Genomic DNA, 21,671 nt, shown 5'->3' with positions numbered 1-21,671 from the left:
AAAAAGACTACACATTGGGTACAGTGTACACTGCTTGGGTGACAGGTGCACCAGAGTGTCAGAAATCACCATAGAAGAACTTACCCATGTAACCAGAGACCACCTGTTCCCCCAAAACTATTGAAATTTAATTTAATTTAATTTTTAAAAGATCAGCCTAGGCCAGGTGTGGTGGCTCACGCCTGTAATTCCAGCACTTTGGGAGGCCAAGGCTGGCGGATCACCTGAGATCAGGAGTTTGAAACGAGACCAGCCTGGCCAACATGGTGAAACCCCATCTCTGCTAAAAGTACAAAAAAGAAAATTAGCCGGGCATGGTGGTAGACGTCTGTAATCCCAGCTACTCGGGAGTCTGAGGCAGGAGAAGCACTTAAACCTGGGAGGTGGAGGTTGCAGTGAGCCAAGATCGCGCCATTGCACTCCAGCCTGGGGGATAAGAGCGAGACTTCGTCTCAAAAAAAAAAAAAAAAAAAAAAAGAAAAGGTCAGCCTATTGTCTCACTTCCCGTATACCTTCATTGATATGAGGTCATACTGAGAGGAAAGCACTGTTTCCTTTTAATGTTTTTATATTCATGAGAGTTCTTATGTTTTTTTTTCCCATGTTGGAATTATACTAAGATACAGTTTTGTATCCTGTTTTTATTAACGTGCTGTGCGATCTCAGCTCACTGCAACCTCCGTGTCCTGGGTTCAACCGATTCTCCTGCCTCAGCCCCCCAAGTAGCTGGGATTACAGGCGCATACCACCATGCCCAACTAATTTTTTGTATTTTTAGTAGGTCTCGAACTCCTGACCTCAGGCAATCCACCCGCCTCGGCCTCCCGAAGTGCTGGGATTACAGGCATGAGCCACAGCGCCCGGCTCAGGCTCGGTGATTCTCATCCTCAAGTTATGGTTAATATTTTAATATTTGAGTGGAAGAGAGACCATTTATCTTTTTCTTAAAAAATATATGTATATATGTATATTTATATATATTTATGTATATTCTCAAGTGAGATTTGTTTCCTTCTTTACCAGATTTCCCTGTGTTTTTTTCCTAAACCTCACTGGGCTGGGTAAGGTTTGATTCTTGTCCCCATAGTAGGGGTGTGGTTGGGAATGTGGTCAGACTTGCCTTTTGTGTCTCTTAGTCATACCACCACCTTCCAGCAATTTCCATAGACAAGTGAAAACAATCTGAGAATGTGCTTTTTAAAGCGGGAGGTCTGTACCTCAGGACACACTGCAGCTCAGTTTCCTCCACACCAGTCAGTTTTGAAACTGAGCCTGACGAGAGAACCTGAGACTGCAGAAGAGCCCATGCTGAAGGTTTCAAGTTTTGGAAAAGCTGACCTAGGATTGATTGATTCATTTGGACTAATCAGTAACATATTGCTTCTGGGCTTAAGATTTCTCACTGTCATAGGCACACCTGGGAAAAGGTCTAGTCAGACCACAAATTTTTGCAGGGAGTTTGCCACTTATGTTTAAGAGCACGTTCTGGTTGGTCGTGGCTGGCGGAGAAGGTCGGCGTACAGGTGGCCAGGAATCCTGCCTTTGCGTGTTGAGAGGAGTTTCTTATTCCACCGTCCTTTCAGGAATCATCTTAGCCTGGAATATAGATTTACAGAATAAAAGTGTAAATAGCAAAATATATTGAAGGCTTCCTGTTTGGAGACATTTTGCCCTGCCCAGGGAGAATCATGAGAGCTTCGCCTTCAGAGATTAGTGGTCTGAGTCATTGCAGTGTGGGCGTCGTAAGAAAAACACAACTGACTTAAGTCCTGCCCTTCAAATCAACTTTTTCCTTCATTGCTTTTTAAGATGTTTGTAAAATTCCCAGTGGGAACTTAGAGCTTTGTGGGAGCAGTGGGGAGGTTTGCCGGTTTCAGCACCTCGATGCAGAGGCTTAGTTAAAGGGAGCAGAGGTGACACGTGGCAGTCAAGAGGTTTTAAACTTGAACTGTACCCTACCGACAGGAAAAGAGGCAAATCCTGTGTAGCTGGTAAGACGAAGTTCGCTCTTTTCTTGAACGCCTGTTGCTCCAACCACTTAACCCCACTTGTCTAAGAAGGGTGTTGGTGGCATGTTTGTTGGATTGCATGGAATTAAAACGGGCACTGTAGCTCTTCCTTTCTGCTGAGAATGTGGCTGTGGTATATGTGTGTTTCTTTTCTTTCTTTTTTTTTTTTTTTTTTTTTTTGAGACAGGGTCTTACTCTGTCACCCAGGCCAGAGTGCAGTGGCACACAATCTCAGCTCACCGCAACCTCCACCTCCTGGGCTCAGTTGGTCCTCCCACCTTTGCCTCCTGGAATAGCTGGGACCACAGGCATGCACCACCACAGCTGGCTAATTTTTTTGCATTTTTTGTAGACATGGGTTTTTTTTTTTTTTGGAGATGGAGTTTCGCCCTTGTTGCCCAGGCTAGAGTGCAATGGCGTGATCTCGGCTCACCGCAACCTCCGCCTCCCAGGTTCAAGCAATTCTCCTACCTCAGCCTCCCGAATAGCTGGGATTACAGGCATGCACCACCACGCCCGGCTAATTTTGTATTTTTAGTAGAGACGGGGTTTCTCCATGTTGAGGCTGATCTCGAACTCTTGACCTCAGGTGATCCGCCCACCTCGGCCTCCCAAAGTGCTGGGATTACAGGCGTGAGCCACCGCACCCGGCCAGACATGGGGTTTTGTCATGTTGCCCAGGCTGGTCTCAAACTCCTGGACTCAAATGATCTGCCCACCTCTGCCTCCCAAAGTACTGGGATTACAGTCGTGAGCCATTGCATCCGACGCCATGTGTGTTTCTTAAGTAGTGGTGCCAAGTCCATTCACATGTCTTTTTTTTTTTTTTTTTTTTTTTAGTTCTGGGATACATGTGCAGAACATGCAGGTTTGTTATATAGGTATACATGTGCCATGGTGGTTTGCTGCACCTATCAACCCATCATCTAGGGGTTTGTTTTTTTTTTTGAGATGGAGTCCCGCTCTGTCGCCCAGGCTGGAGTGCAGTGGCGTGATCTCGGCTCACTGAAAGCTCCGCCTCCCGGATTCACGCCATTCTCCTGCCTCAGCCTCCCTAATAGCTGGGACTACAGGTGCCCGCCACCATGCCCAGCTAGTTTTTTGTATTTTTAGTAGAGACGGGGTTTCATTGTGTTAGCCAGGATGGTCTCGATCTCCAGACCTCGTGATCCACCCGCCTCTGCCTCTGAAAGTGCTGCGATTACAGGCCTGAGCCACTGCACCCGGCCCATCATCTAGGTTTTACGCCCTGCATGCATTAGGTATTTGTTCTAATACTCTCCCTCCCCTTGCCTCCCACCCCCTGCCATTCACATGTCTTACTCGAGTTTTTAAGCACTCTAGATTTACGTATCTTATTCCAATTGCTTAGTATTATATGGCGGCACCATTCCACAGATTTGTACTTTGAAAAATTAGGCCAGTAAGGTTGATGGAGTGATTCTAAAGAATCTTACCAACTTGGGGTTGGCCAACGATACTCTATAAAGCATGTGCTCCAGTGCTGCACTGTCCAGTGCAGTAGCCACTCAACGCATGTGGTTATTGAAATTTAAATTAATAAAACTTCCAGCCAGGCGCTGTGGCTCGTGCCTGTAACCCCAGCACTTTGGGAGGCCAAGGCAGGTGGATCACCTGAGGTCAGGAGTTCGAGAGCAGCCTGGCCAACATGGTGAAATAGCCAGGTGTGGTGGCGGGCACCTGTAGTCCCAGCTACTCCAGAGGCTGAGGCAGGAGAATCTCATGAACCCAGGAGGCGGTGGTTACAGTGAGATGAGATCATGGCACTATACTCCAGCCTGGGCAGCAGGGCAAGACTCTGTCTCAAAAACATAAAATAATAAAAGATAAATTAATAAAACTTCCGAGTGCTCAGGTGTGCATTGGACAGTGCACGTAGAGGACATTGCCTGCGGCAGAGAGTTCTGTTGGATGGTGCTGCTCTGGTGGTTCCAGGAGTGAATGGTGGCCGAGTTTGCTTTACTAGATTTATAGCATGAATGAGCCCCAGTTCGTTCCCAAGTTAGTGAACAACAGGAAAGTCAAGTAACTTATAAGTGGAAAAGTATGTTTGATTTATATTGGGTAAGTTACAAGGAAGATTTTTTTTCACACTGGAGACTAAGAAAAGAGAAGAAACAGATTCTTAAGGGAACTTCTAACAAAAGCTTTCTTAAGAGAAGAAAAAAGGTTTTTCTTTAAGCCCTCGCCCCCCAGCCATCTCTTAAAGGGGTGGGCAGTACTGGGTTTTCGTTTGAGCTTTCTTAGAGGTCAATTGAATATTAAGACGTTTTTTCAGATTGAGTGTTAATTTCTATGGGAAGTCAAATATCATAATGGAATGTTGATGTTTTAATTTCACAGTGGGTCTGCCAGTCACACAGGTTCATCTCCTTTCTGCCTTTTGTCCATTTCTATCTGCTCGGTCAGATTCTTTGGGATGATAATATGGCTTGGGAGGTATTCAGTTAGTGAATCACTTTCTCACTTACCCTAGCTGTGTAGCAGACAGGTGACGCCCAGTACTTGTGCAAAGACTGTCGTCTCATGCATGTCAACCTTGTCTGTCCTAAAAATTGTTCTCAGAGTAGTCATGTGGAATATCTGAATGCAGCATGTCTGTGGCGAAAAGAACTTAGTGTGATATTTAGGAGAACTGCCTTTTTAGTGGGTATTGATTAGTCATTTTTATTATTTGCTTGGACCTAAAAGAAACAATCTTTGAGTTGGAGTACATTTGTAAAAGGTAATTGTGTTGGCATACAGTAGAGCTTGACAGTTTGTTCTGGAAGGAAAAGATAAAGAAAGTTCTGGTGTGCTGTGCTTCAGTGTAGAGTGCCCCAAGTCCAGTCTGTAAGGCCCCTCAAGGGGTGCCAGGTCCTGAGCAGAGGGCGAAGCGCTGCAGGGAAGTAGCAGGAAGCTGTGCTGGGAAGAGACGTAAAGCCTTTGCTAAGTCTCAGATCAGTTATGCAGACAGCTTTTTCAGCGTGTTTACTTTTAAAAATATAACTCCCCTTTCCATATGAATAATGACTAAGGCTATAAGAAACCATTATATGGTAGAGAACAGTAATAATTAAAATGATGTCTGGTGTGGAGTGCGTGAGTGAGTGTGTGGTCGGGGGACTCCAAGCATGATTTTGCTCTCCTCCCATTAGATGACTATGGTTTGCTCAAAGGAAAGTCTCTTACTTGGATCTGCCCTTGTTTAGGCTGAAAGCGAAGAAACTAAGGAGCGCCTGTTTGAATCAATGCTCAGCGAATGTCGGGACGCCATCCAGGTGGTTCGGGAGGAGCTCAAGCCAGATCAGGTAGGACCCTCAGCCGAGCCCTGGCCCTTGCTCTGGGTGGGGGTCCAGGTCAGCCTGTGTCCCCTTCTCAGGTGGACCCCAGTGCTCTGAGTGCACTGCTCTCTTGGCCGCTGTTTCGTTTTTGTTTTTTTGAGGTGTGGTCGTCAGGGAGCAAACAAGGGCCTCTGGGTGCCATCACATTGAGAAATTAATTTCTCCCTTCCCTGTTCCTCATAATGGTTTCCTATATGGCCTGTGAAGCCTGTGGCCCCAAATTCTGTCTCCAGGTGGATTTCTCCAGTGCCTCCTTTTTCTGAAAACACTATCCCTGTGATTCATTCAGGCATCTAGGCTGAAAACCTCAGATCTATTTGTCTCTTTTGTCCCTGTCACCGAGCCCACTTTCTTCTCCCTTTGCAGGGCCTCTTGCCTATTGTCGATTCGCCTGTTTCTATTAGCCTTTTCTCTTGTGCCTAGGCAACCGCAAAGGTCTCCTAATTGCTTCTTCTGTCTTGGTCTCAGTTCCCTTCTCCAGGCCTTTCTTTCACGAAGTACAAATGGAATCTTTCTAAATCTAGTTTCCCTGTCTAATTTTAAAAAGCCCAGTGATTTCCTCTAGGGATTGAGCAATGGCCTCCAAACTTCTATGCTGATAAACCCCATAGGCAGCATTGAGCCTGCACCACTGATGCATTTATTTATAAATTATATGCCTTATTATTTGACTAATTTGTCATATATAAACTGCATTAAAATAAGGGCTTTTTTGAATGAGATAAATAGAAATAGAAATTCTAATTTTCTTTTCATACCCAGACTCCCTGGGTTTTATGTGCCCTACTTAGAGACCACTGGCCTCTCAGTTCCGACTTGAGCTGGTGTACAAGCCTTCCCTAGTCTGTTCCCAGCCTTGTACTTCACTGCATCCTTCTGAGTCCTCTGCCTCAAGCTGTTCCACTTACCGGCATCTCAGTAATGCCTTTCCCACCCCTTGTGTTACACTGTTCTCATTCCCCTCCCTCCTCACACTTGGGTAATCTTTCCTGCCCCTCTTCACCTGTCCAAACCCCATCTGTTTTTCAAGGTCCAGCTCATAGCTTAACATTTCTGAAAAGCATATGCCTGCACCATCCTAGCCCACAGAGATCTCTGCAGTTTCTAAATATCTGATACTTGCAGCTATAAGTTTTGATAGTTAATTATTACCTTTTCATAAAAACTTATTTTTATTATGGTTAAAAAACGTTAAACATAAAACCTTAACCATTTTTAAGTGTACGGTTCAGTGGTAATTAAATACATTCATAATGTACAACCATCACCACCAGTCCATCTCCAGAACTCTCTGCATTTTGTAAAACTGAAACGCTGAACCCATTAAACAACAATAACTTCGTTGCCTAGCAACTTTTTTTTTTTTTCAGCATCTGCCACAAAGCCTTGAGTGTAAACTTTGTTTTGAATCACTGCTTTCTCTAAGGAGTCACCTGCTTCCTTGCCCCATTAGGCTGCCTTTATGTATTGTGCTTCCCTTCATCGACTTAACAGGTGCCTACAGAGTCCCAGCCCCTGTCACTGTCATTCACCTTGAATGCATAGCAGTTGGGAGACACCTCACAGAATGTAAGGAATGTGGTGCGGCAAAGGCGCATTCATTTCCTGTTGCTGCGATCATATTACCACAAACTTAATGGTTTAAGATAATACATTTGTATTATCTTATGCTTCTAGTGGTCAGAAATCTAGTGGGTTCACAGGGCTGTGTTCCTTTAGAAACCCTAGGGGAATCCTTTTCCAGGATTCCCAAGAATGCATCTTCTGGCTTCTAGCGCTGCCTGTAGTCCTTGGCTTGTGGCTCTCCGTTTGTGCTTCAGAGCGATCAGCTCCTCTCCTCTCTGCTTCCATTCCTTCATCTTCTCCATCTCTGACCCATCTGCCTCCCTCTTCTCAGGACCCTTGGATTACATTGGGCCCACCCAGATAATTCAGAGATCCTTAACTTAATCACATCTGTAGAGTCTCTTTTACCGTACATGGTAACATCTTCACAGATTGCATGGAGGCTAGCATATAGGCATCTCTGGGGTACGTTATTCAGCCAGCCCCAAAAGGCACACTGACAGCACAAGGGATGGAACTGGGATCTGTGGCATAGACCTTCACACAGAGCCGTGGACTGTGGAATGTCTGATTTTAATGCTTTGGGGTTAGGCACTGGGAGGAGTGGACAGGAGGTCTCATCTGGCCGTTACTCTCAGTTCTCTTATTTGAGGTCAGTTTTTAGACGCCAGTGGCAACTTGAGTGCCACTGTCGTTCTAGATTATGTCAAGTAGTAGATCTTTGATATTTGAGGACTCCTGTCTTACTAGAGTCTGTGTCTATGTTCAGGGCACTTTGGAGACCCCACCATTCCATGAGGTGGTCAGAGCGACGGAGAGCATCAGTTGCTTTACTTTTTACCTTTTTCACTTTCTACAGAAACAGAGAGATTATATCCTTGAAGGAGAGCCGGGGAAGGTGTCTAATCTTCAATACTTGCATAGGTAAGGGTTATTTTAATTTTTTTACTTTTTAATATTGTTAAAATATCATTTGAACAAAAGAGTATGTGTAACATTTATGTATATTTACATTTATAATTTCTTTGTTTTTTTTTTTGAGACAGGATCTAGCTCTGTCACTCAGGCTGGAGTGCAGTGATGTGATCTCAGCTCACTGCAGCCTCAATGGCCTGGGCTCAATCAATCCTCTCACCTCAGCCTCCCACTGAGTAGCTGGGACTACAGGCACACACCACTACACCCGGCTAATTTTGTATTTGTTTTGTAGAGATGGGATTTTGCCATGTTACCCGGGCTGGTCTCAAACTCCTGGACTCAAGCAATCTGTCCATCTCAGCCTCCCACAGTGCTGGGATTATAGGCGTGAACCACTGCACCTGGCTTACATTTATAATTTCTTAATGCATAAAAATGCTAATGTATGTATGTCCATTTTATCAAATGAATATATATGCTACATTTACATATTAGATTTTTACATAGCTTAACTAGAACACAGCCAGGCATGGTGGCTTACGCCTATAATCCCAATACTTTGGGTGGCTGAGGCAAATGGATTGCTTGAGCCCAAGAGTTTGAATTAGCTGGGTGTGATGGTGCACACCTGTGGTCTCAGATACTCCAGAGGCCCAGGTGGGAGGATCCCCTGAGCCCAGGGAGGTCAAGGCTGCGGTCAGCCATCATCACGATCATGTCACTGCATTCCAACCTGAGACAGCTCTGACTCAAAATTCTCAAAAAAACAAAAACGAGAACACAACCAGTGTTTGAAGCTCCCTGCATCCCTTGCATTTCCTTCCACTCCTAGAGCTAACTGCTCTCCTTCCCAGTGCCAAACTGTGAAAGTTGGTCTCTGTGTTTTGAATGTGTTAAAGTCCATTTCACATGGAAGTTTAATTTCAACTCGAGTTTAACTCCATCTGGAGTTGGTTTTTGTGTAAGGTAATGATCTGCTTCACTTTCTTCCATAAAGATAGTAGGTTGTTTTGGTGTGATTTATTGACGACTTTATCCTCTCCCCGCTGATCTGCAGCACCAGCCCTGCCAGGCATGTGTCCCATTTTCTCCATGTGTGCTCTTTCTCTGGACTCTCCTGCTCCATTGATTCATTTGTCTGTACTTGGACCAGCACAGTGTGTTATAACTTTGTGCCAATCTCAACATCTGATAGAGCAAGTTCTTCTCGCCAGGTTTGTCCTCGGGGGTATCTTGACTATTCTTGTTCCTTTCCTCTTTCATCATATACATTTTAAAGTCACCTCATCCCAGTACTTTAGGTAGCCAAGGCAGGTGGATTACTGGAATTCAGGCATTCAAGACCAGCCTAGGTGAAACCCCATCTCTGCAAAAAAAAATTTTTTTTTTTTGGACTGAGTCTCGCTCTATTGCCCAGGCTGGAGTGCAGTGGCGCAATCTCAGCTCACTGCAACTTCCGCCTCCCAGGTTCAAGCAATTCTTGTGTCTCACCCTCCCGAGTAGCTGAGATTACAGGAACCCCATCACCACTCCCAGCTACTTTTTTTTGTATTTTTAGTAGAGATGGGGTTTCACCATATTGGCCAGGCTGGTCTTGAACTCCTGACCTCAAGTGATATGCCCGCCTCAGCCTCCCAAAGTGCTGGGGTTACAGGTGTGAGCCACCATGCCCAGCCAAAAAAAATTTGTATTAGCCAGGCATGGTGGTGCATGCCTGTAGTCGCAGCTACTTGGGAGGCTGAGACAGGAGAATTGCTGGAGTCCACAAGGTCTAGGCTGCAATGAGCCATGAACATGCTACTCCACTCCAGCCTGAACAACAGAGTGAGACCCTTCTCAGAAATGAATACATAAAGTACAATCACCTTGTCAAGTTTCTTTTTTTTTTTTGAAATGGAGTCTCGCTCTATAGCCCGCTCTGGAATGCAGTGGTGTGATCTCAGCTCACGGCAACCTCAGCATCCCGGGTCCCGGTTCAAGCAATTCTCCTGCCTCAGCCTCCCAAGTAGCTGGGATTACAGGCACACGCCACTATGCTCAGCTAATTTTTTTTGTATTTTTAGTAGAGATGGGGTTTCACCATGTTGGCCAGGCTGGTCTTGAACTCCTGACCTCGTGATCCGCCTGCCTCGGCCTCCTAGAGTGCTGGGATTACAGGTGTGAGCCACCACACCCAGCAAGTTTCATTTTTTAAAAAGATGATTCATTTTGTTTTACAGAAGAGAAGAAGAGTGACTTTTTTTTTGGAATGTACAGGGAGAAGATTGTTAGTTTGGAAAACTCTACTTCCCATCTGATTCTCTTTTCCATCTGACCTTGAAATTTTGATTTCTTAGTCACTGCTTGTAATTTATATGGTGAGCCTGACAATATCCTTAGCCATTCCCCTGCCCCTCTCCAGATTCCTATAAAAGCAAAACCACCAAAACTCCCTTCTTTACCCTTAAACTTGACCTTAGGAGTTTTATTTTATGTGAATGTCAAATTCACACAAAATGTCCTGCCAGAGGACTCAGCAAGAATGGCCCTTAGATGCTGTCTGTTTCAACAACCTGATGAGAAAGGTGAGGTTCCAGGAGGTTAAGTGATATGTTTGTAGTTAACTGCCACAAAGAATCAGGAGTTAATCTAACTTCCTAACCTTTGAAAAGACCCTTTGAAACATTCAACAAGGCTTAGGAAAGCCTTTGAAGCCCCCTTGCCCGTGGATTCATGTTCCCAACTTAAGATATAGCTGGTATCACACCATGGATTTCAGTTAGGTCAGAGGCCAGCTTTGGGGTAAACTGATGAATCAGGAATCAGGCTGCTTTTTTTTTTTTTTTTTGAGACAGGATCTTGCTCTGTGTCCCAGGCTGGAGTGCAGTGGTGCAGTCATAGCTCACTGCAGCCTCAACCTTCTGGGCTCAAGCAGTCCTCCCACCTTAGCCTCCCAAGTAGCTGGGACTTTGTGTGCCACTATGCCCAACTAACTTTTTGTATTTTTTGTAGAGACAGATTTTCAGCATGTTCAGGCTGGCCTTGAACTCCTGGACTCAAGCAATCCACCTGCCTTGGCCTCCCAAAGTGTTGGGATTACAGGCGTGAGCCCCATGCCCGGCCCAGCTTTTATATTTCAGTAAAACTTTGGAAAGCTCTATCTAAATTCCCGTATCATTTTGTATATAATATTTATTTGTTTTGAGTCTGGTTTCTGCAAAGCTTTTTAGGAAAATCCATCTCATGACCTTCTGTTTCTCAGAAGCATCCACTTTTAATTCATTTAACACATTTCTATGGGATTTACCTCAGTATCTGTAAATAACTTGTAGATTTGGGATTTTATCATTTTCTACCTTTCCACTGTTAACCCTTTCTCACTCTTCCACTCTGCTTCTTCCTGCCTTGACCTTCTTGACTCCCACCTAACCTCATTGCTGACACCATCTAAGAGCTCCTTTGTGTTCTCTGAATGTTTTGTTTTGTTTTTGTTTTTTGAGAGAGTTTCACTCTTGTCACCCAGGCTGGAGTGCAGTGGCGTTAGCTCACTATAGCCTCTGCCTCCTGGGTTCAAGCAATTCTCCTGTCTCAGCCTCCTGAGTAGCTGGGATTACAGGCGTGCACCACCACGCCTGGCTAATTTTTGTATTTTTAGTAGAGACAGGGTTTCACCATGATGGCCAGGCTGGTCTTGAACTCCTGACCTCAGGTGATCTGCCCACCTCAGCCTCCCAAAGTGATGGGATTACAGGTGTGAGCCACTGCGCCTGGCTTTTTTTTTTTTTTTTTGAGATGGAGTCTGGCTCTGTTGCCCAGGCTGGAATGCGGTGGCATGATCTTGGCTCACTGCGACCTCTGCCTCTCAGATTCAAGCCATTCTCCTGAATCAGCCTCCCTAGTAGCTGGGATTACAGGCGCATGCCACCATGCCTGGCTAATTTTTGTATTTTTTTGTAGAGATGGGGTTTTGCCATGTTGGCCAGGCTGGCCTTGACCTGACTTCAAGTAATCCACACCCCCCCACCCCCCCCACCCCACCCCCACCCCCGCTCAGCCTCCCAAAGTGCTGGGATTATAGACGTGAGCTATTATGCCCAGCTGAATGTTATTTTTAAAGATACAATGTCTAGCCGGGCGCGGTGGGTCACGCCTGTAATCCCAGCACTTTGGGAGGCCGAGGCGGGAGGATCACGAGGTCAGGAGATCGAGACCATCCTGGCTAACACAGTGAAACCCCGTCTCTACTAAAAATACAAAAAATTAGCCGGGCGTGGTGGTGGGCGCCTGTAGTCCCAGCTACTCAGGAGGCTGAGGCAGGAGAATGGCGTGAACCCTGGGGGCGGAGCCTGCAGTGAGCTGAGATTGCGCCACTGCACTCCAGCCTGGGCGATAGCGAGACTCCGTCTCAAAAATAAATAAATAAATAAATAAAATAAATAAAGATACAGTGTCTTATTCTAATTTCACAACGGCACAGCCTTCCCTTATCTTTCTGGGGTTACTAATAACCATTTTTTGAAGTTCTTCTCCCTGCAAAGTGTGGTTTCTCCTGGTTGCTTATTTTTCCCTCTTGGTTCTGGCCTCTTCCTTCTTGGTAGAGGCTTTCCTTAATTAAATGTCGAGCCATCCTTGGTCATCCACTCCTGTTGAAGGGTGTGGCTTGTCAGATGCAAGCTCTGCATACATGCATGAGGCTCATCTTGGTGTCTGGCTCTGCCCTTCCTCCAGGGACTCCAACTCCAGAATCTTGAAGGGTTTCTATTGCGCTGTTCAGATCTCTGGGACATACCAGGCTGCTGTCGTTCTGGAAGCTGAGTAGAGAAGAGACCAGTGGGTCAGTGCTCAGAACTTGACAGTCCCTGGATCTTATGCTCATTTTGGAGCCCCTGACCTCAGCTGTGCTGGTGTCCTCTGCCCACAGCATCTTGTGTATCCTCTGTGAGCTATGGCCTCCGGTCTTCTGCCAGAGTAGGATGGGGCTCTAGAGACAGAAGGGCTACTTTAATAGAGTTTAAACAGTTAACATGTTTTTAGCCCCAAATATTAAAAGGACTTGCCAGGTGGTACAGTTAAAATAGTCTCTGCCGTTTATGCACATGGTTAGTATGCATAACCACCCCAAGCAACTGTACCTTGGTGTTTTCTGAGCAGAGAAGGCCCTCAGATGAGTAGGAGCAGCTGCAGTGGGAGGACGCTGTTCTTGTAGTGTGAGCTAGTCAGGGAACTAGTCCTTGCTTCAGAAACTGGCTTGCTATCCATGGCCCCTCTCTTTTTTCTTTTATTTGAGACAAGGTCTCACTCTGTCACTCAGGCTGGAGTGCAGTGGTGCAATCTTGGCTCACTGCAACCTTTGCCTCCCAGGCTCAGGTGATCCTCCCACCTCAGCCTCCTGAGTAGCTGGGACCAGAGGCATGAGCCACCATGCCTGGCCTATTTATTTATTTGTTTATTTATTTAGAGATGGAGTCTTGCACTGTCGCCCAGGCTGGAGTGCAGTGGCGCAATCTTGGCTCACTGCAAGCTCTGCCTCCCGGGTTCACACCATTCTTCTGCCTCAGCCTCCCAAGTAGCTGGGACTACAGGCACCCACCACCACGCCCAGCTAATTTTTTGTATTTTTAATAGAGATGGGGTTTCACTGTGTTAGCCAGGGTGGTCTCAATCTCCTGACTTTGTGATCTGCCCGCCTCAGCCTCCCACAGTGCTGGGATTACAGGCGTGAGCCACCGCCCCCGGCCCCCCGTTTTTGTTTTTTGTTTTTTTAATTTTTAGAGTCAAAGTTTTGCTCTGTTACTCAGGCTGGAGTGCAGTGGTGTGATCGTAGCTCACTGCTGCCTTGAATACCCAGGCTCAGGTGATCTCCTGCCTCATGAGTTGCTGGGATCCCACTCTCTGCTTTTTGGTTTTTTTTTTTTTCCTCCACTGTGTGGTTCTTGAAAAAGGATGCAGAAGGTATAAATCAAGCTAAAAATCAAATTTTGTGATAAGATCTCATACGGGTCCCCTGCAAACTTGCCACTGGATAGTAGCCAAATGGAGGGTCCCTTGAAGCCCAAGCCAAATGGCCCTGCTGTGGCCACGCCCCCACCCGCCCCCCACTTCCTCTGGGTCAGCCCCAACTCTTAGTCCAGTCCTCTCAGTTCCTCCGCTTCTCTGAGTATAACTTGAGCTGACTTGTGGTGCATTCCAGCTACCTGACTTACATCAAGCTATCAACGGCAATCAAGCGTAATGAGAACATGGCCAAAGGTCTGCAGAGGGCTCTGCTGCAGCAGCAAACAGAGGATGACAGCAAGCACTCACCCCGGCCCCAGGACCTGATCCGACTCTATGACATCATCTTACAGGTGACCCTCGAGGACCGGGAAGGCAAGGGCCTGTCGTTTTCCTTTGCCTGTGTCGGACACAAAATGACTGAACTTTGCATCATGGAAGGGCTGTGACAAGCAGGACCTATTAGTAGCTGGGAAAAGACAAAGATCTTACACCAGTTCCGCAGTCTGTGAGCCCCTACCTCTCAGATATGCTGATCTGTAGAGAATAGTGACCCCAGATCATCACTGAGCACTTCACCTGTGTAAGACACTCCCAGGTGCCATAGAGCATCTGAGACCTGAGTCCATGCCATCTCGGCCCCCAGGGAGTTTGTCAGTCAGTAGGACGGTGAGACACACATAGTCAAGGCATCTGAGTAGATGTTAAGCAAAATAAAAACTCAGAGCTGGAACAGATCCCTTCCAGCTAAGATGGGCCAAGAATTCTCTGAAGGTGGGTGAGCTGAGTTGAGTTGTAAAGGGCAAATATGTTTCCAAGATCAGAAGGGAATGGAGGGTGACACCAAGTATGGCTGCTGCCAGGTCACTTCACAGGCTTTTCCCCATTGTATTGACCTCGGGCTTTTTTTTTCCTCACCCTTGTCCATTCTTACAAGGTCTTCTGTCAAAAATTCAACCTAAGATCTACTCTTCATGAATTTTCTTGTTGCATCTGTTGTACAGAATCTGGTGGAATTGCTCCAGCTTCCTGGTTTAGAGGAAGACAAAGCCTTCCAGAAAGAGATAGGCCTCAAGACTCTGGTGTTCAAAGCTTACAGGTAACGTCCCATGGGATGGGCAGAGTTTTCCTCTGCCTCCCAGGTTCTATAAGCATTGGGAGCATGACCCAGCCCACAGCAGATGGGATCGTTGGCCTTGAGTGTATGGTTACCTTGCCTGTGATCAGAGGAAGGTCAGCCCAGCATGTTCAAGGGGAGTTTCTAAAGGCTGTGGTCAGTAGTGGCCAGTGATGATGTCTGCCCTTTAGCCAGGTTGGAGGAGTGGAGCACACACGTTGAACTTGGCTTCCTCACTGGGCGCGGTGGCTCACGCTTGTAATCCGAGAACTTTGGGAGGCCGAGGCAGGTGGATCACCTGAGGTCGGGAGTTCGAGACCAGCCTGACCAACATGGAGAAACTCCATCTGTATTAAAAATACAAAATTAGCCAGGCATGGTGGTGCATGCCTGTAAACCCAGCTACTCGGGAGGCTGAGGCAGGAGAATAGCTTGAACCTGGGAGGCAGAGGTTGCAGTGAGCCAAGATCGCACCATTGCACTCCAGCCTGGGAGACAAGAGCGAAACTCCATCTCAAAAAACAAACAAACAAAAAAACTTGTCTTCCTCTACTTTCCTCCTCCCTCCCAGGGGAAAAGGGGCATGCCTTGAAAGGGTGTTAATTAGCAGAACCAGTGTGGCCAGTTCAAGGAACTTGAACTAACTCGAGATAAAGCTAAACTCAGTTTCTTAAATGACTTGTGTCATTTGTAACTTGGAAGTGGGCTGGGTAGCACGATGGGGCCCAGCCAGGGTGGAAGGCAGAGCCCCATGCATTCTTGCCTTTCCTCTTGTGGCCCTCACACGCCAGTGTGCTCTGGCGCTCCAGCATGCCCCGCCTTTACTCCATGGCCCCTTCTGTCCTGTCAGGGACCAGCAGCGCTCAGGCTCTGCTGAGCCCAGGAGAGGAATTTGACTCAGGAAGAACCTTCTGTGAGTTTTGTTTTTGGAAAGTGATGAGCAGAGATGAATGATTGCGACTTGGGTGTGTGGATGGGGGTGGGATTTCTGTTTGAGCTGGGTAGCGTTCTTCCTTCCTTCCTGTCCCTGGCCTCACCATGCTCCTTTTGGGAACTGTTCCTCCTCTGCAGAGTCAGCCAGTCAGTAAAAAGCCGTGGCTCAGTGTTGGGCCTGCCTGGGCATCTCTGATTGCTGGGAAGCATCTCTGCAGGGCAGCCTACAAATCTGAACACTTCCCATGAAGGGGGCTCCCATGCGGTGATCCCACGTTAAGAAACCTGTTTCCAAATGTGAAATTTCACCTAGACTGCAAGGAAAGCCTTGGTCTTGGGTAATTGCTGCTTTAGAATATTGTGGCTCTTTTCCTCTCCCCATCAGGTGTTTTTTCATTGCCCAGTCCTATGTGCTGGTGAAGAAGTGGAGCGAAGCCCTTGTCCTGTACGATAGAGTCCTGAAATATGCAAATGAAGTAAATTCTGATGCTGGCACCTTCAAGAACAGCCTAAAGGTGAGAAGTTGGCCTCTCCTTGTTTGCAAGCCCTGGCAGGTTATGGAGTCGGCTGTGGAGGAGCTGTGAGGGTACAACAGCTGGGCTCTACCTCAGGCTGCTCTTCCCTGGGACCTGGCGTGGCCCTGACTGCCCAGGAGCTGCAGGCTGTGTCACTCATGGCTGTGCTCCAGGCCTGAGGAGGATTTAGGTATGAAGAAGGGAAGGCATTTTTCTGATTTAAAAGAAACAAAAACCACCACAGGAAAACCTGAAGTACTGCTCTCAGACTTGACTGCACATTGAAATCTCTTAGAAAGATTTTTTTCAAGATAGATGTGTGGGTCGCAGCCCCAGAGATCGTGGTTCTAATCAGTGTGAGGGATCTGAAGTGGGCATTGGGACTTTGAAAGGCCGCTTAGTGATTCTGACATGCAGCAAAGTGAGAAACACTGGTGAAGCTGTCCTGCAGGGCGTGTGCAAGACCAGCAGCAGTGGCGGGGGCCTGGCTAGGAATGCAGCCTCTCAGCTCCCACCCGGAACCTTCTGCTTGTTTTTTTTCTTTCTTTCCTTCTTGAGACAGGGTCTCGCTCTGTCACCCAGGCTGGAATGCAAGTGGCACCATCATAGTTCACTGCAGCCTTGAACTCCTGGTCTCAAGTGACCCTCCCACCTCAGCCTCCTGAGTAGCTGGGACTACAGGCGTGAGCCACCATGCCAGGCCAATTTTTATTTTTTTGTAGAGATGAAGGTCTCACTATGTTGCCCAGGCTGGTCGTGAACTCCTGGCCTCAAGCAGTCCTCCCGCCTCTGCCTCCCAAAACCTTGAGACTGGAGGCATGAGCCATCATGCTGGCCAGTATCTGCATTTTAACAAGATCCCCAGGCCATTTGGGGATCCGTTAAAGCTAAGGAAATGCTTGATGTAAAGTACAGCCACAGGGCTGGATGCAGTGGCTCATGCCTGTAATCCCAGCAGTTTGGGAAGCTGAGGTGGGCAGATCACTTGAGGTAAGGAGTTCGAGACCAGCCTGGGCAACATGGCGAAACCCTTTCTCTATAAAAATAAAAAAAATTAGCCAGGTGTGGTGGTGCACACCTGTAATCCCAGCTACTTGAGAAGCTGAGGCAGGAGAATCACTTAAACCTGGGAGGCGGAGGTTGCAGCGAGCCAAGATCAAGCCACTGCACTGCAGCCTGAGTGAGAGAGCAAGACTCCATCTCAAAATAAATAAATAAAGTATAGCCATGGAAGGCTTTCTTTGCTTTACTTTTTTTTTTTTTTTTAAGATGGAGTCTCTGTCTCCCAGGCTAGAGTGTAATGGCAAGATCTTGGCTCACTGCAACCTCTGCCTCCCAGGTTCAAGTGATTGTCCTATCTCAGCCTCCCAAGTAGCTGGGACTGCAGGTGTGTGCCACCAAGCCCGGCTAATTTTTGTATTTTTAGTAGAGACAGGGTTTCACCATGTTGGCCAGGCTGGTCTTGAACTCCTGACTTGAACTGATGAAGCCTCTTGATCCGCCGACCTCAGCCTCCCAAAGTGCCAGGATTACAGGCGTGAGCCACCCCGCCCGGCGCTTTACTCATTGTTGAAGGATAACTAGCTTCTGAAGCTTGTGGCCTGCTGTGATGATATAGAACTTCCTGCACCATCAGCTGGTCTAAGGAATCCATGTGTATTTGACAAGTAGAGACCATTTAGAAAAGCAAGCAGGGGCCGGGCACCGTGGCTCACGCCTGTAATCCCAGCACTGTGGGAGGCCGAGGCGGGCAGATCACGAGGTCAGGAGATCGAGACCATCCTGGCTAACATGGTGAAACCCCGTCTCTACCAAAAATACAAAAAAATTAGCCGGGCATGGTGGCAGCACCTGTGGTCCCACCTACTCGGGAGGCTGAGGCAGGAGAATGGCGTGAACCCGGGAGGCGGAGCTTGCAGTGACCCAAGATCGCACCACTGCATTCCAGCCTGGGCAACGACAGAGCGAGACTCCGTCTCAAAAAAAAAAAAAAAAAGAAAAGCAAGCAAAGGTTCCTGTCGTTGATGGAGTCACGCCAGCGTAGGAGCTGCTGGATCCTGTGCAAGCTCAGAGGGGTAGAGAAGAAGCTCTCTGCCTTCAGAGAGCTTGTAGTTTTGTTGTAGCCACAGACTGGCATGCAGGAGCCCACCCATGGATGCAGAAGAAGTAAAAGAGACCCCAAGCAAAGGCCAAGCTAGGAAAGAGCAGAGAGATGTGGGCAGGTGGGGGTGACGGGCATGGCAACAGCACCACCGTGGAATATCATCTTGGGACGCAGTGCAAACCAGTGTGGACCTGATTTCATGTGCTGAATTGTTTTGTGGGGGAGGTGTCAAAGAATGGAGGCATGAAGGATTCTGTGGCATCCAGACCTTCTCGGGTCATTCCCAATATGCCAAGCAAGAGACCGAGGCCAGGAAGATTCATCACCCTCACTGAAGCAGTGGGATGGAACGACCAAGGGCTTATGCCCTTTAGCCAGCTGGCCTAGCCCTTTACCCCAGCCCACTGCCACTTGGGGGCATGGCTGGCACATTGCTTCACCTCTCCATGCTTCCATTTTCTCATCTGTAAAATGGGAGTGCAAACTGCCTCAGGATTATTGAGAAGGTTAAGCTAGTGATTATGTCACCTGCTTAGAACAATGCCTGGCGCACTGTTCAGTGTATGATAAATTTATTAATATTAACATCTTTATTTCCAGGCATTATTACTTAAGCCGTGGCATAGCTTTTCCCATTTGAAACAGGCTAGTTTTTTGTTTTGTTTTGTTCTAATAGGGAAAACCGTTAGGAAAGTCTAAAGTCCTGTGAAAATACCAGTGGGGTCGCTTAACTCAGGTTAGCTTGGTGTGCTTCTCTGACCTGGCCCTGGCTCGGGAGGACACGTTTTCTGAATCTTACAGGACCTGCCTGACGTGCAAGAGCTCATCACTCAAGTGCGGTCGGAGAAGTGCTCCCTGCAGGCTGCAGCCATCCTTGGTGAGACCCCTGCCTGGCCTTTGTATCCCCAGACTTCCCTTCCTGCCACTCCCCTTCTCTCTCACACCCCACACTACTGTTTTAAGGTTGAAAGGGTTGTCTTGGTTCATCTGTAAGATGTTCTTGGCCTTTACTTGTGCCAGCTGGGCATCAGATCATGTAGAAGCATTTTGAGATGCACTGTTAGGCTGGCCCTTCTCCCTGTTACTGTCCTCATGCAACTGTGCTGGCTTCACCGGGCCGACGGCGTTGGATCTGGGATTGATCTGTTTATCTCCACCACTTCTCAGCAGGAGACAGGACTGGCTTCCCCACATGCTGGCTCCTTTTGCTTTTGGGATGTAGGGGCCACCTGTGTGATAGGCCTTATTTGTGATTAGTGTGCTATTATAAATCCTTGTTCTTACTGAATCCCTGTGAAACTTTCAGATGCAAACGACGCTCATCAAACAGAGACCTCCTCCTCCCAAGTCAAGGACAATAAGGTAAGTCTGGGCCGTGGTTTTTGAGGAAGACGAAGCAAGATTAGTAACAAACTAGGAATGCATGCCCATTATAGAGCAGTGGACCCCAAATTTCCAAGGAAACCCCCTACCTCCCTCTCTTCTCTTACCCAACCTCAAAGCTTCTTGCATAAAGCTTCCTAGATGTCAGATCATCCCTGGGAACAGGGTTGAGGAACCTGTTGCTGTGCAGAATAGCACCCGTGGGTAAGAGCTCTAACTCGTAACATGGCCAACAGACCTGCACCCCAGTCCTAGCCTGCCACTCTCTCAGCCTCTCTGGGTTTCAGTGACTTTGACTACAAGGCAGGGATGTGGTAGCCCCTCCTCGTAGGAGGCTGTCGGGATTGAGTGATTGAGGGAGATGGCCCCTGTAAAGCTCTGAACCAGGCAGTCAGCACTCAGGAATGTTCACCACGGGTATTCTGTGACCGATGCTACATACGTCCCTTTGATTTGACTTCCAGCCTCTGGTTGAACGGTTTGAGACATTCTGCCTGGACCCTTCCCTTGTCACCAAGCAAGCCAACCTGGTGCACTTCCCACCAGGCTTCCAGCCCATCCCCTGCAAGCCTTTGTTCTTTGACCTGGCCCTCAACCATGTGGCTTTCCCACCCCTTGAGGACAAGTTGGAACAGAAGACCAAGAGTGGCCTCACTGGATACATCAAGGGCATCTTTGGATTCAGGAGCTAACCAGGCTCTTCCTCGGGGGCGGGGGAGATTCTGACTCTTAATCTGTATTGTGAGAAAATCCCAGCAAGTTCCATGATATTAAATCCAGGTCTGCATTGGCCCAGGGCAAGAGTTTAACATCTTCGGCCCTGCATTCCTACATCTCGTGTGTGTACACATTCTTAAGCAGTGTGTTAGGAGAGCACCTTGTTGTCTTCTGGTAAATGTGTGCGGGTTCATCCCGTCTCCTGTACCTCCTGGGAGAGGGGCCGCTGCTGTCTGGTGCCCTGTGAGCTGTGATTGATTGCCTTTGGTCAGTAATGCGTTCAGGAGTCCACACCAGGCACAGATGGGGCCTTGAAACGCTTTGTCATGCTTCTTCAGTACCATGGATTTGAAATGAACTCATCCTTGCTGTGAGCATCCAGGATCCCTTGAGAAGTTTATCTATGACTATGAAACTGGCAACGTCACCCCAGAATTACGGTCAGCCTTATTCCCCTTCACTTCCCAGTGAACGCTAAGAAGTTTCAGACAAGCAGAGAGCTCTATTTTTAGAAGAAACAATGTTACTCAGAAATGATGAAACCAAATCTTATATTAAAAGGCAAAGATGACAGAGACTGTGCCCATTTCTTATGTGCCCTCCCTCATGTCCAGTCCCCGTTCTCTCCTCGGGAGCCTGGTTGTGTGAAGCCAGTGAGGTCAAGTGTAACCTGACTTACCGGCAACTAGGTGAGGCTGATGCCAGATACACGTTAGACGCACTGTTTTTCAGGACTTCCCAATGTGTAATTTTTAGATGCCATTACATTTTAATCCCTTTCGTTACCCCCTGCTTTTTCTTAGTCATCCCTTTTCACTTCTATTATAACATCAATAATAGAAGTCACAAAAACAATGTAAGAAAGCAAGGAATAAAAGTGATTTAAACGTGTACCTGACACTTAACGATTCCCTTTGGAAATCAAAACTCACCTGTCACATAGGAAAGAAAATTCACCACGAGAAATGTTGGCTTAGATGTTTTCAGTTTTTGAGCAAACCCGGTGGCTTGAAGAAAAGGCTGACTGGTTAAAAATCCAAGAGCATTGTTTGAGGGTGGCATTGTAACCCCCCAAGGGTTCTTGCCCACTGC

At 47.4% G+C, this 21,671-nt stretch overlaps 1 protein-coding gene across 1 annotated transcript in view; it reads left to right on the top strand.

The window, feature by feature from the left end:
• SRP68 (signal recognition particle 68) overlaps positions 1-21,156 on the top strand; it is a 38,974-nt gene extending 17,818 nt beyond the window's left edge. Inside the window, exons 9-16 of the mRNA XM_030827502.1 lie at positions 5,222-5,320; positions 7,779-7,843; positions 14,007-14,163; positions 14,815-14,909; positions 16,246-16,375; positions 19,281-19,356; positions 19,786-19,841; positions 20,327-21,156. Coding sequence (XP_030683362.1) covers positions 5,222-5,320; positions 7,779-7,843; positions 14,007-14,163; positions 14,815-14,909; positions 16,246-16,375; positions 19,281-19,356; positions 19,786-19,841; positions 20,327-20,554 — 906 coding nt within the window. The 3' untranslated portion in view covers positions 20,555-21,156. The remainder of the gene's footprint in view (positions 1-5,221; positions 5,321-7,778; positions 7,844-14,006; positions 14,164-14,814; positions 14,910-16,245; positions 16,376-19,280; positions 19,357-19,785; positions 19,842-20,326) is intronic.
• The last annotated feature ends 515 nt before the right edge of the window (positions 21,157-21,671 follow it).

The sequence above is a fragment of the Nomascus leucogenys genome, chromosome 14 (genome assembly GCF_006542625.1).
Source record: "Nomascus leucogenys isolate Asia chromosome 14, Asia_NLE_v1, whole genome shotgun sequence".
Classification (NCBI taxonomy): domain Eukaryota; kingdom Metazoa; phylum Chordata; class Mammalia; order Primates; family Hylobatidae; genus Nomascus; species Nomascus leucogenys.
This window is presented reverse-complemented; position numbering and strand designations above follow the sequence as displayed.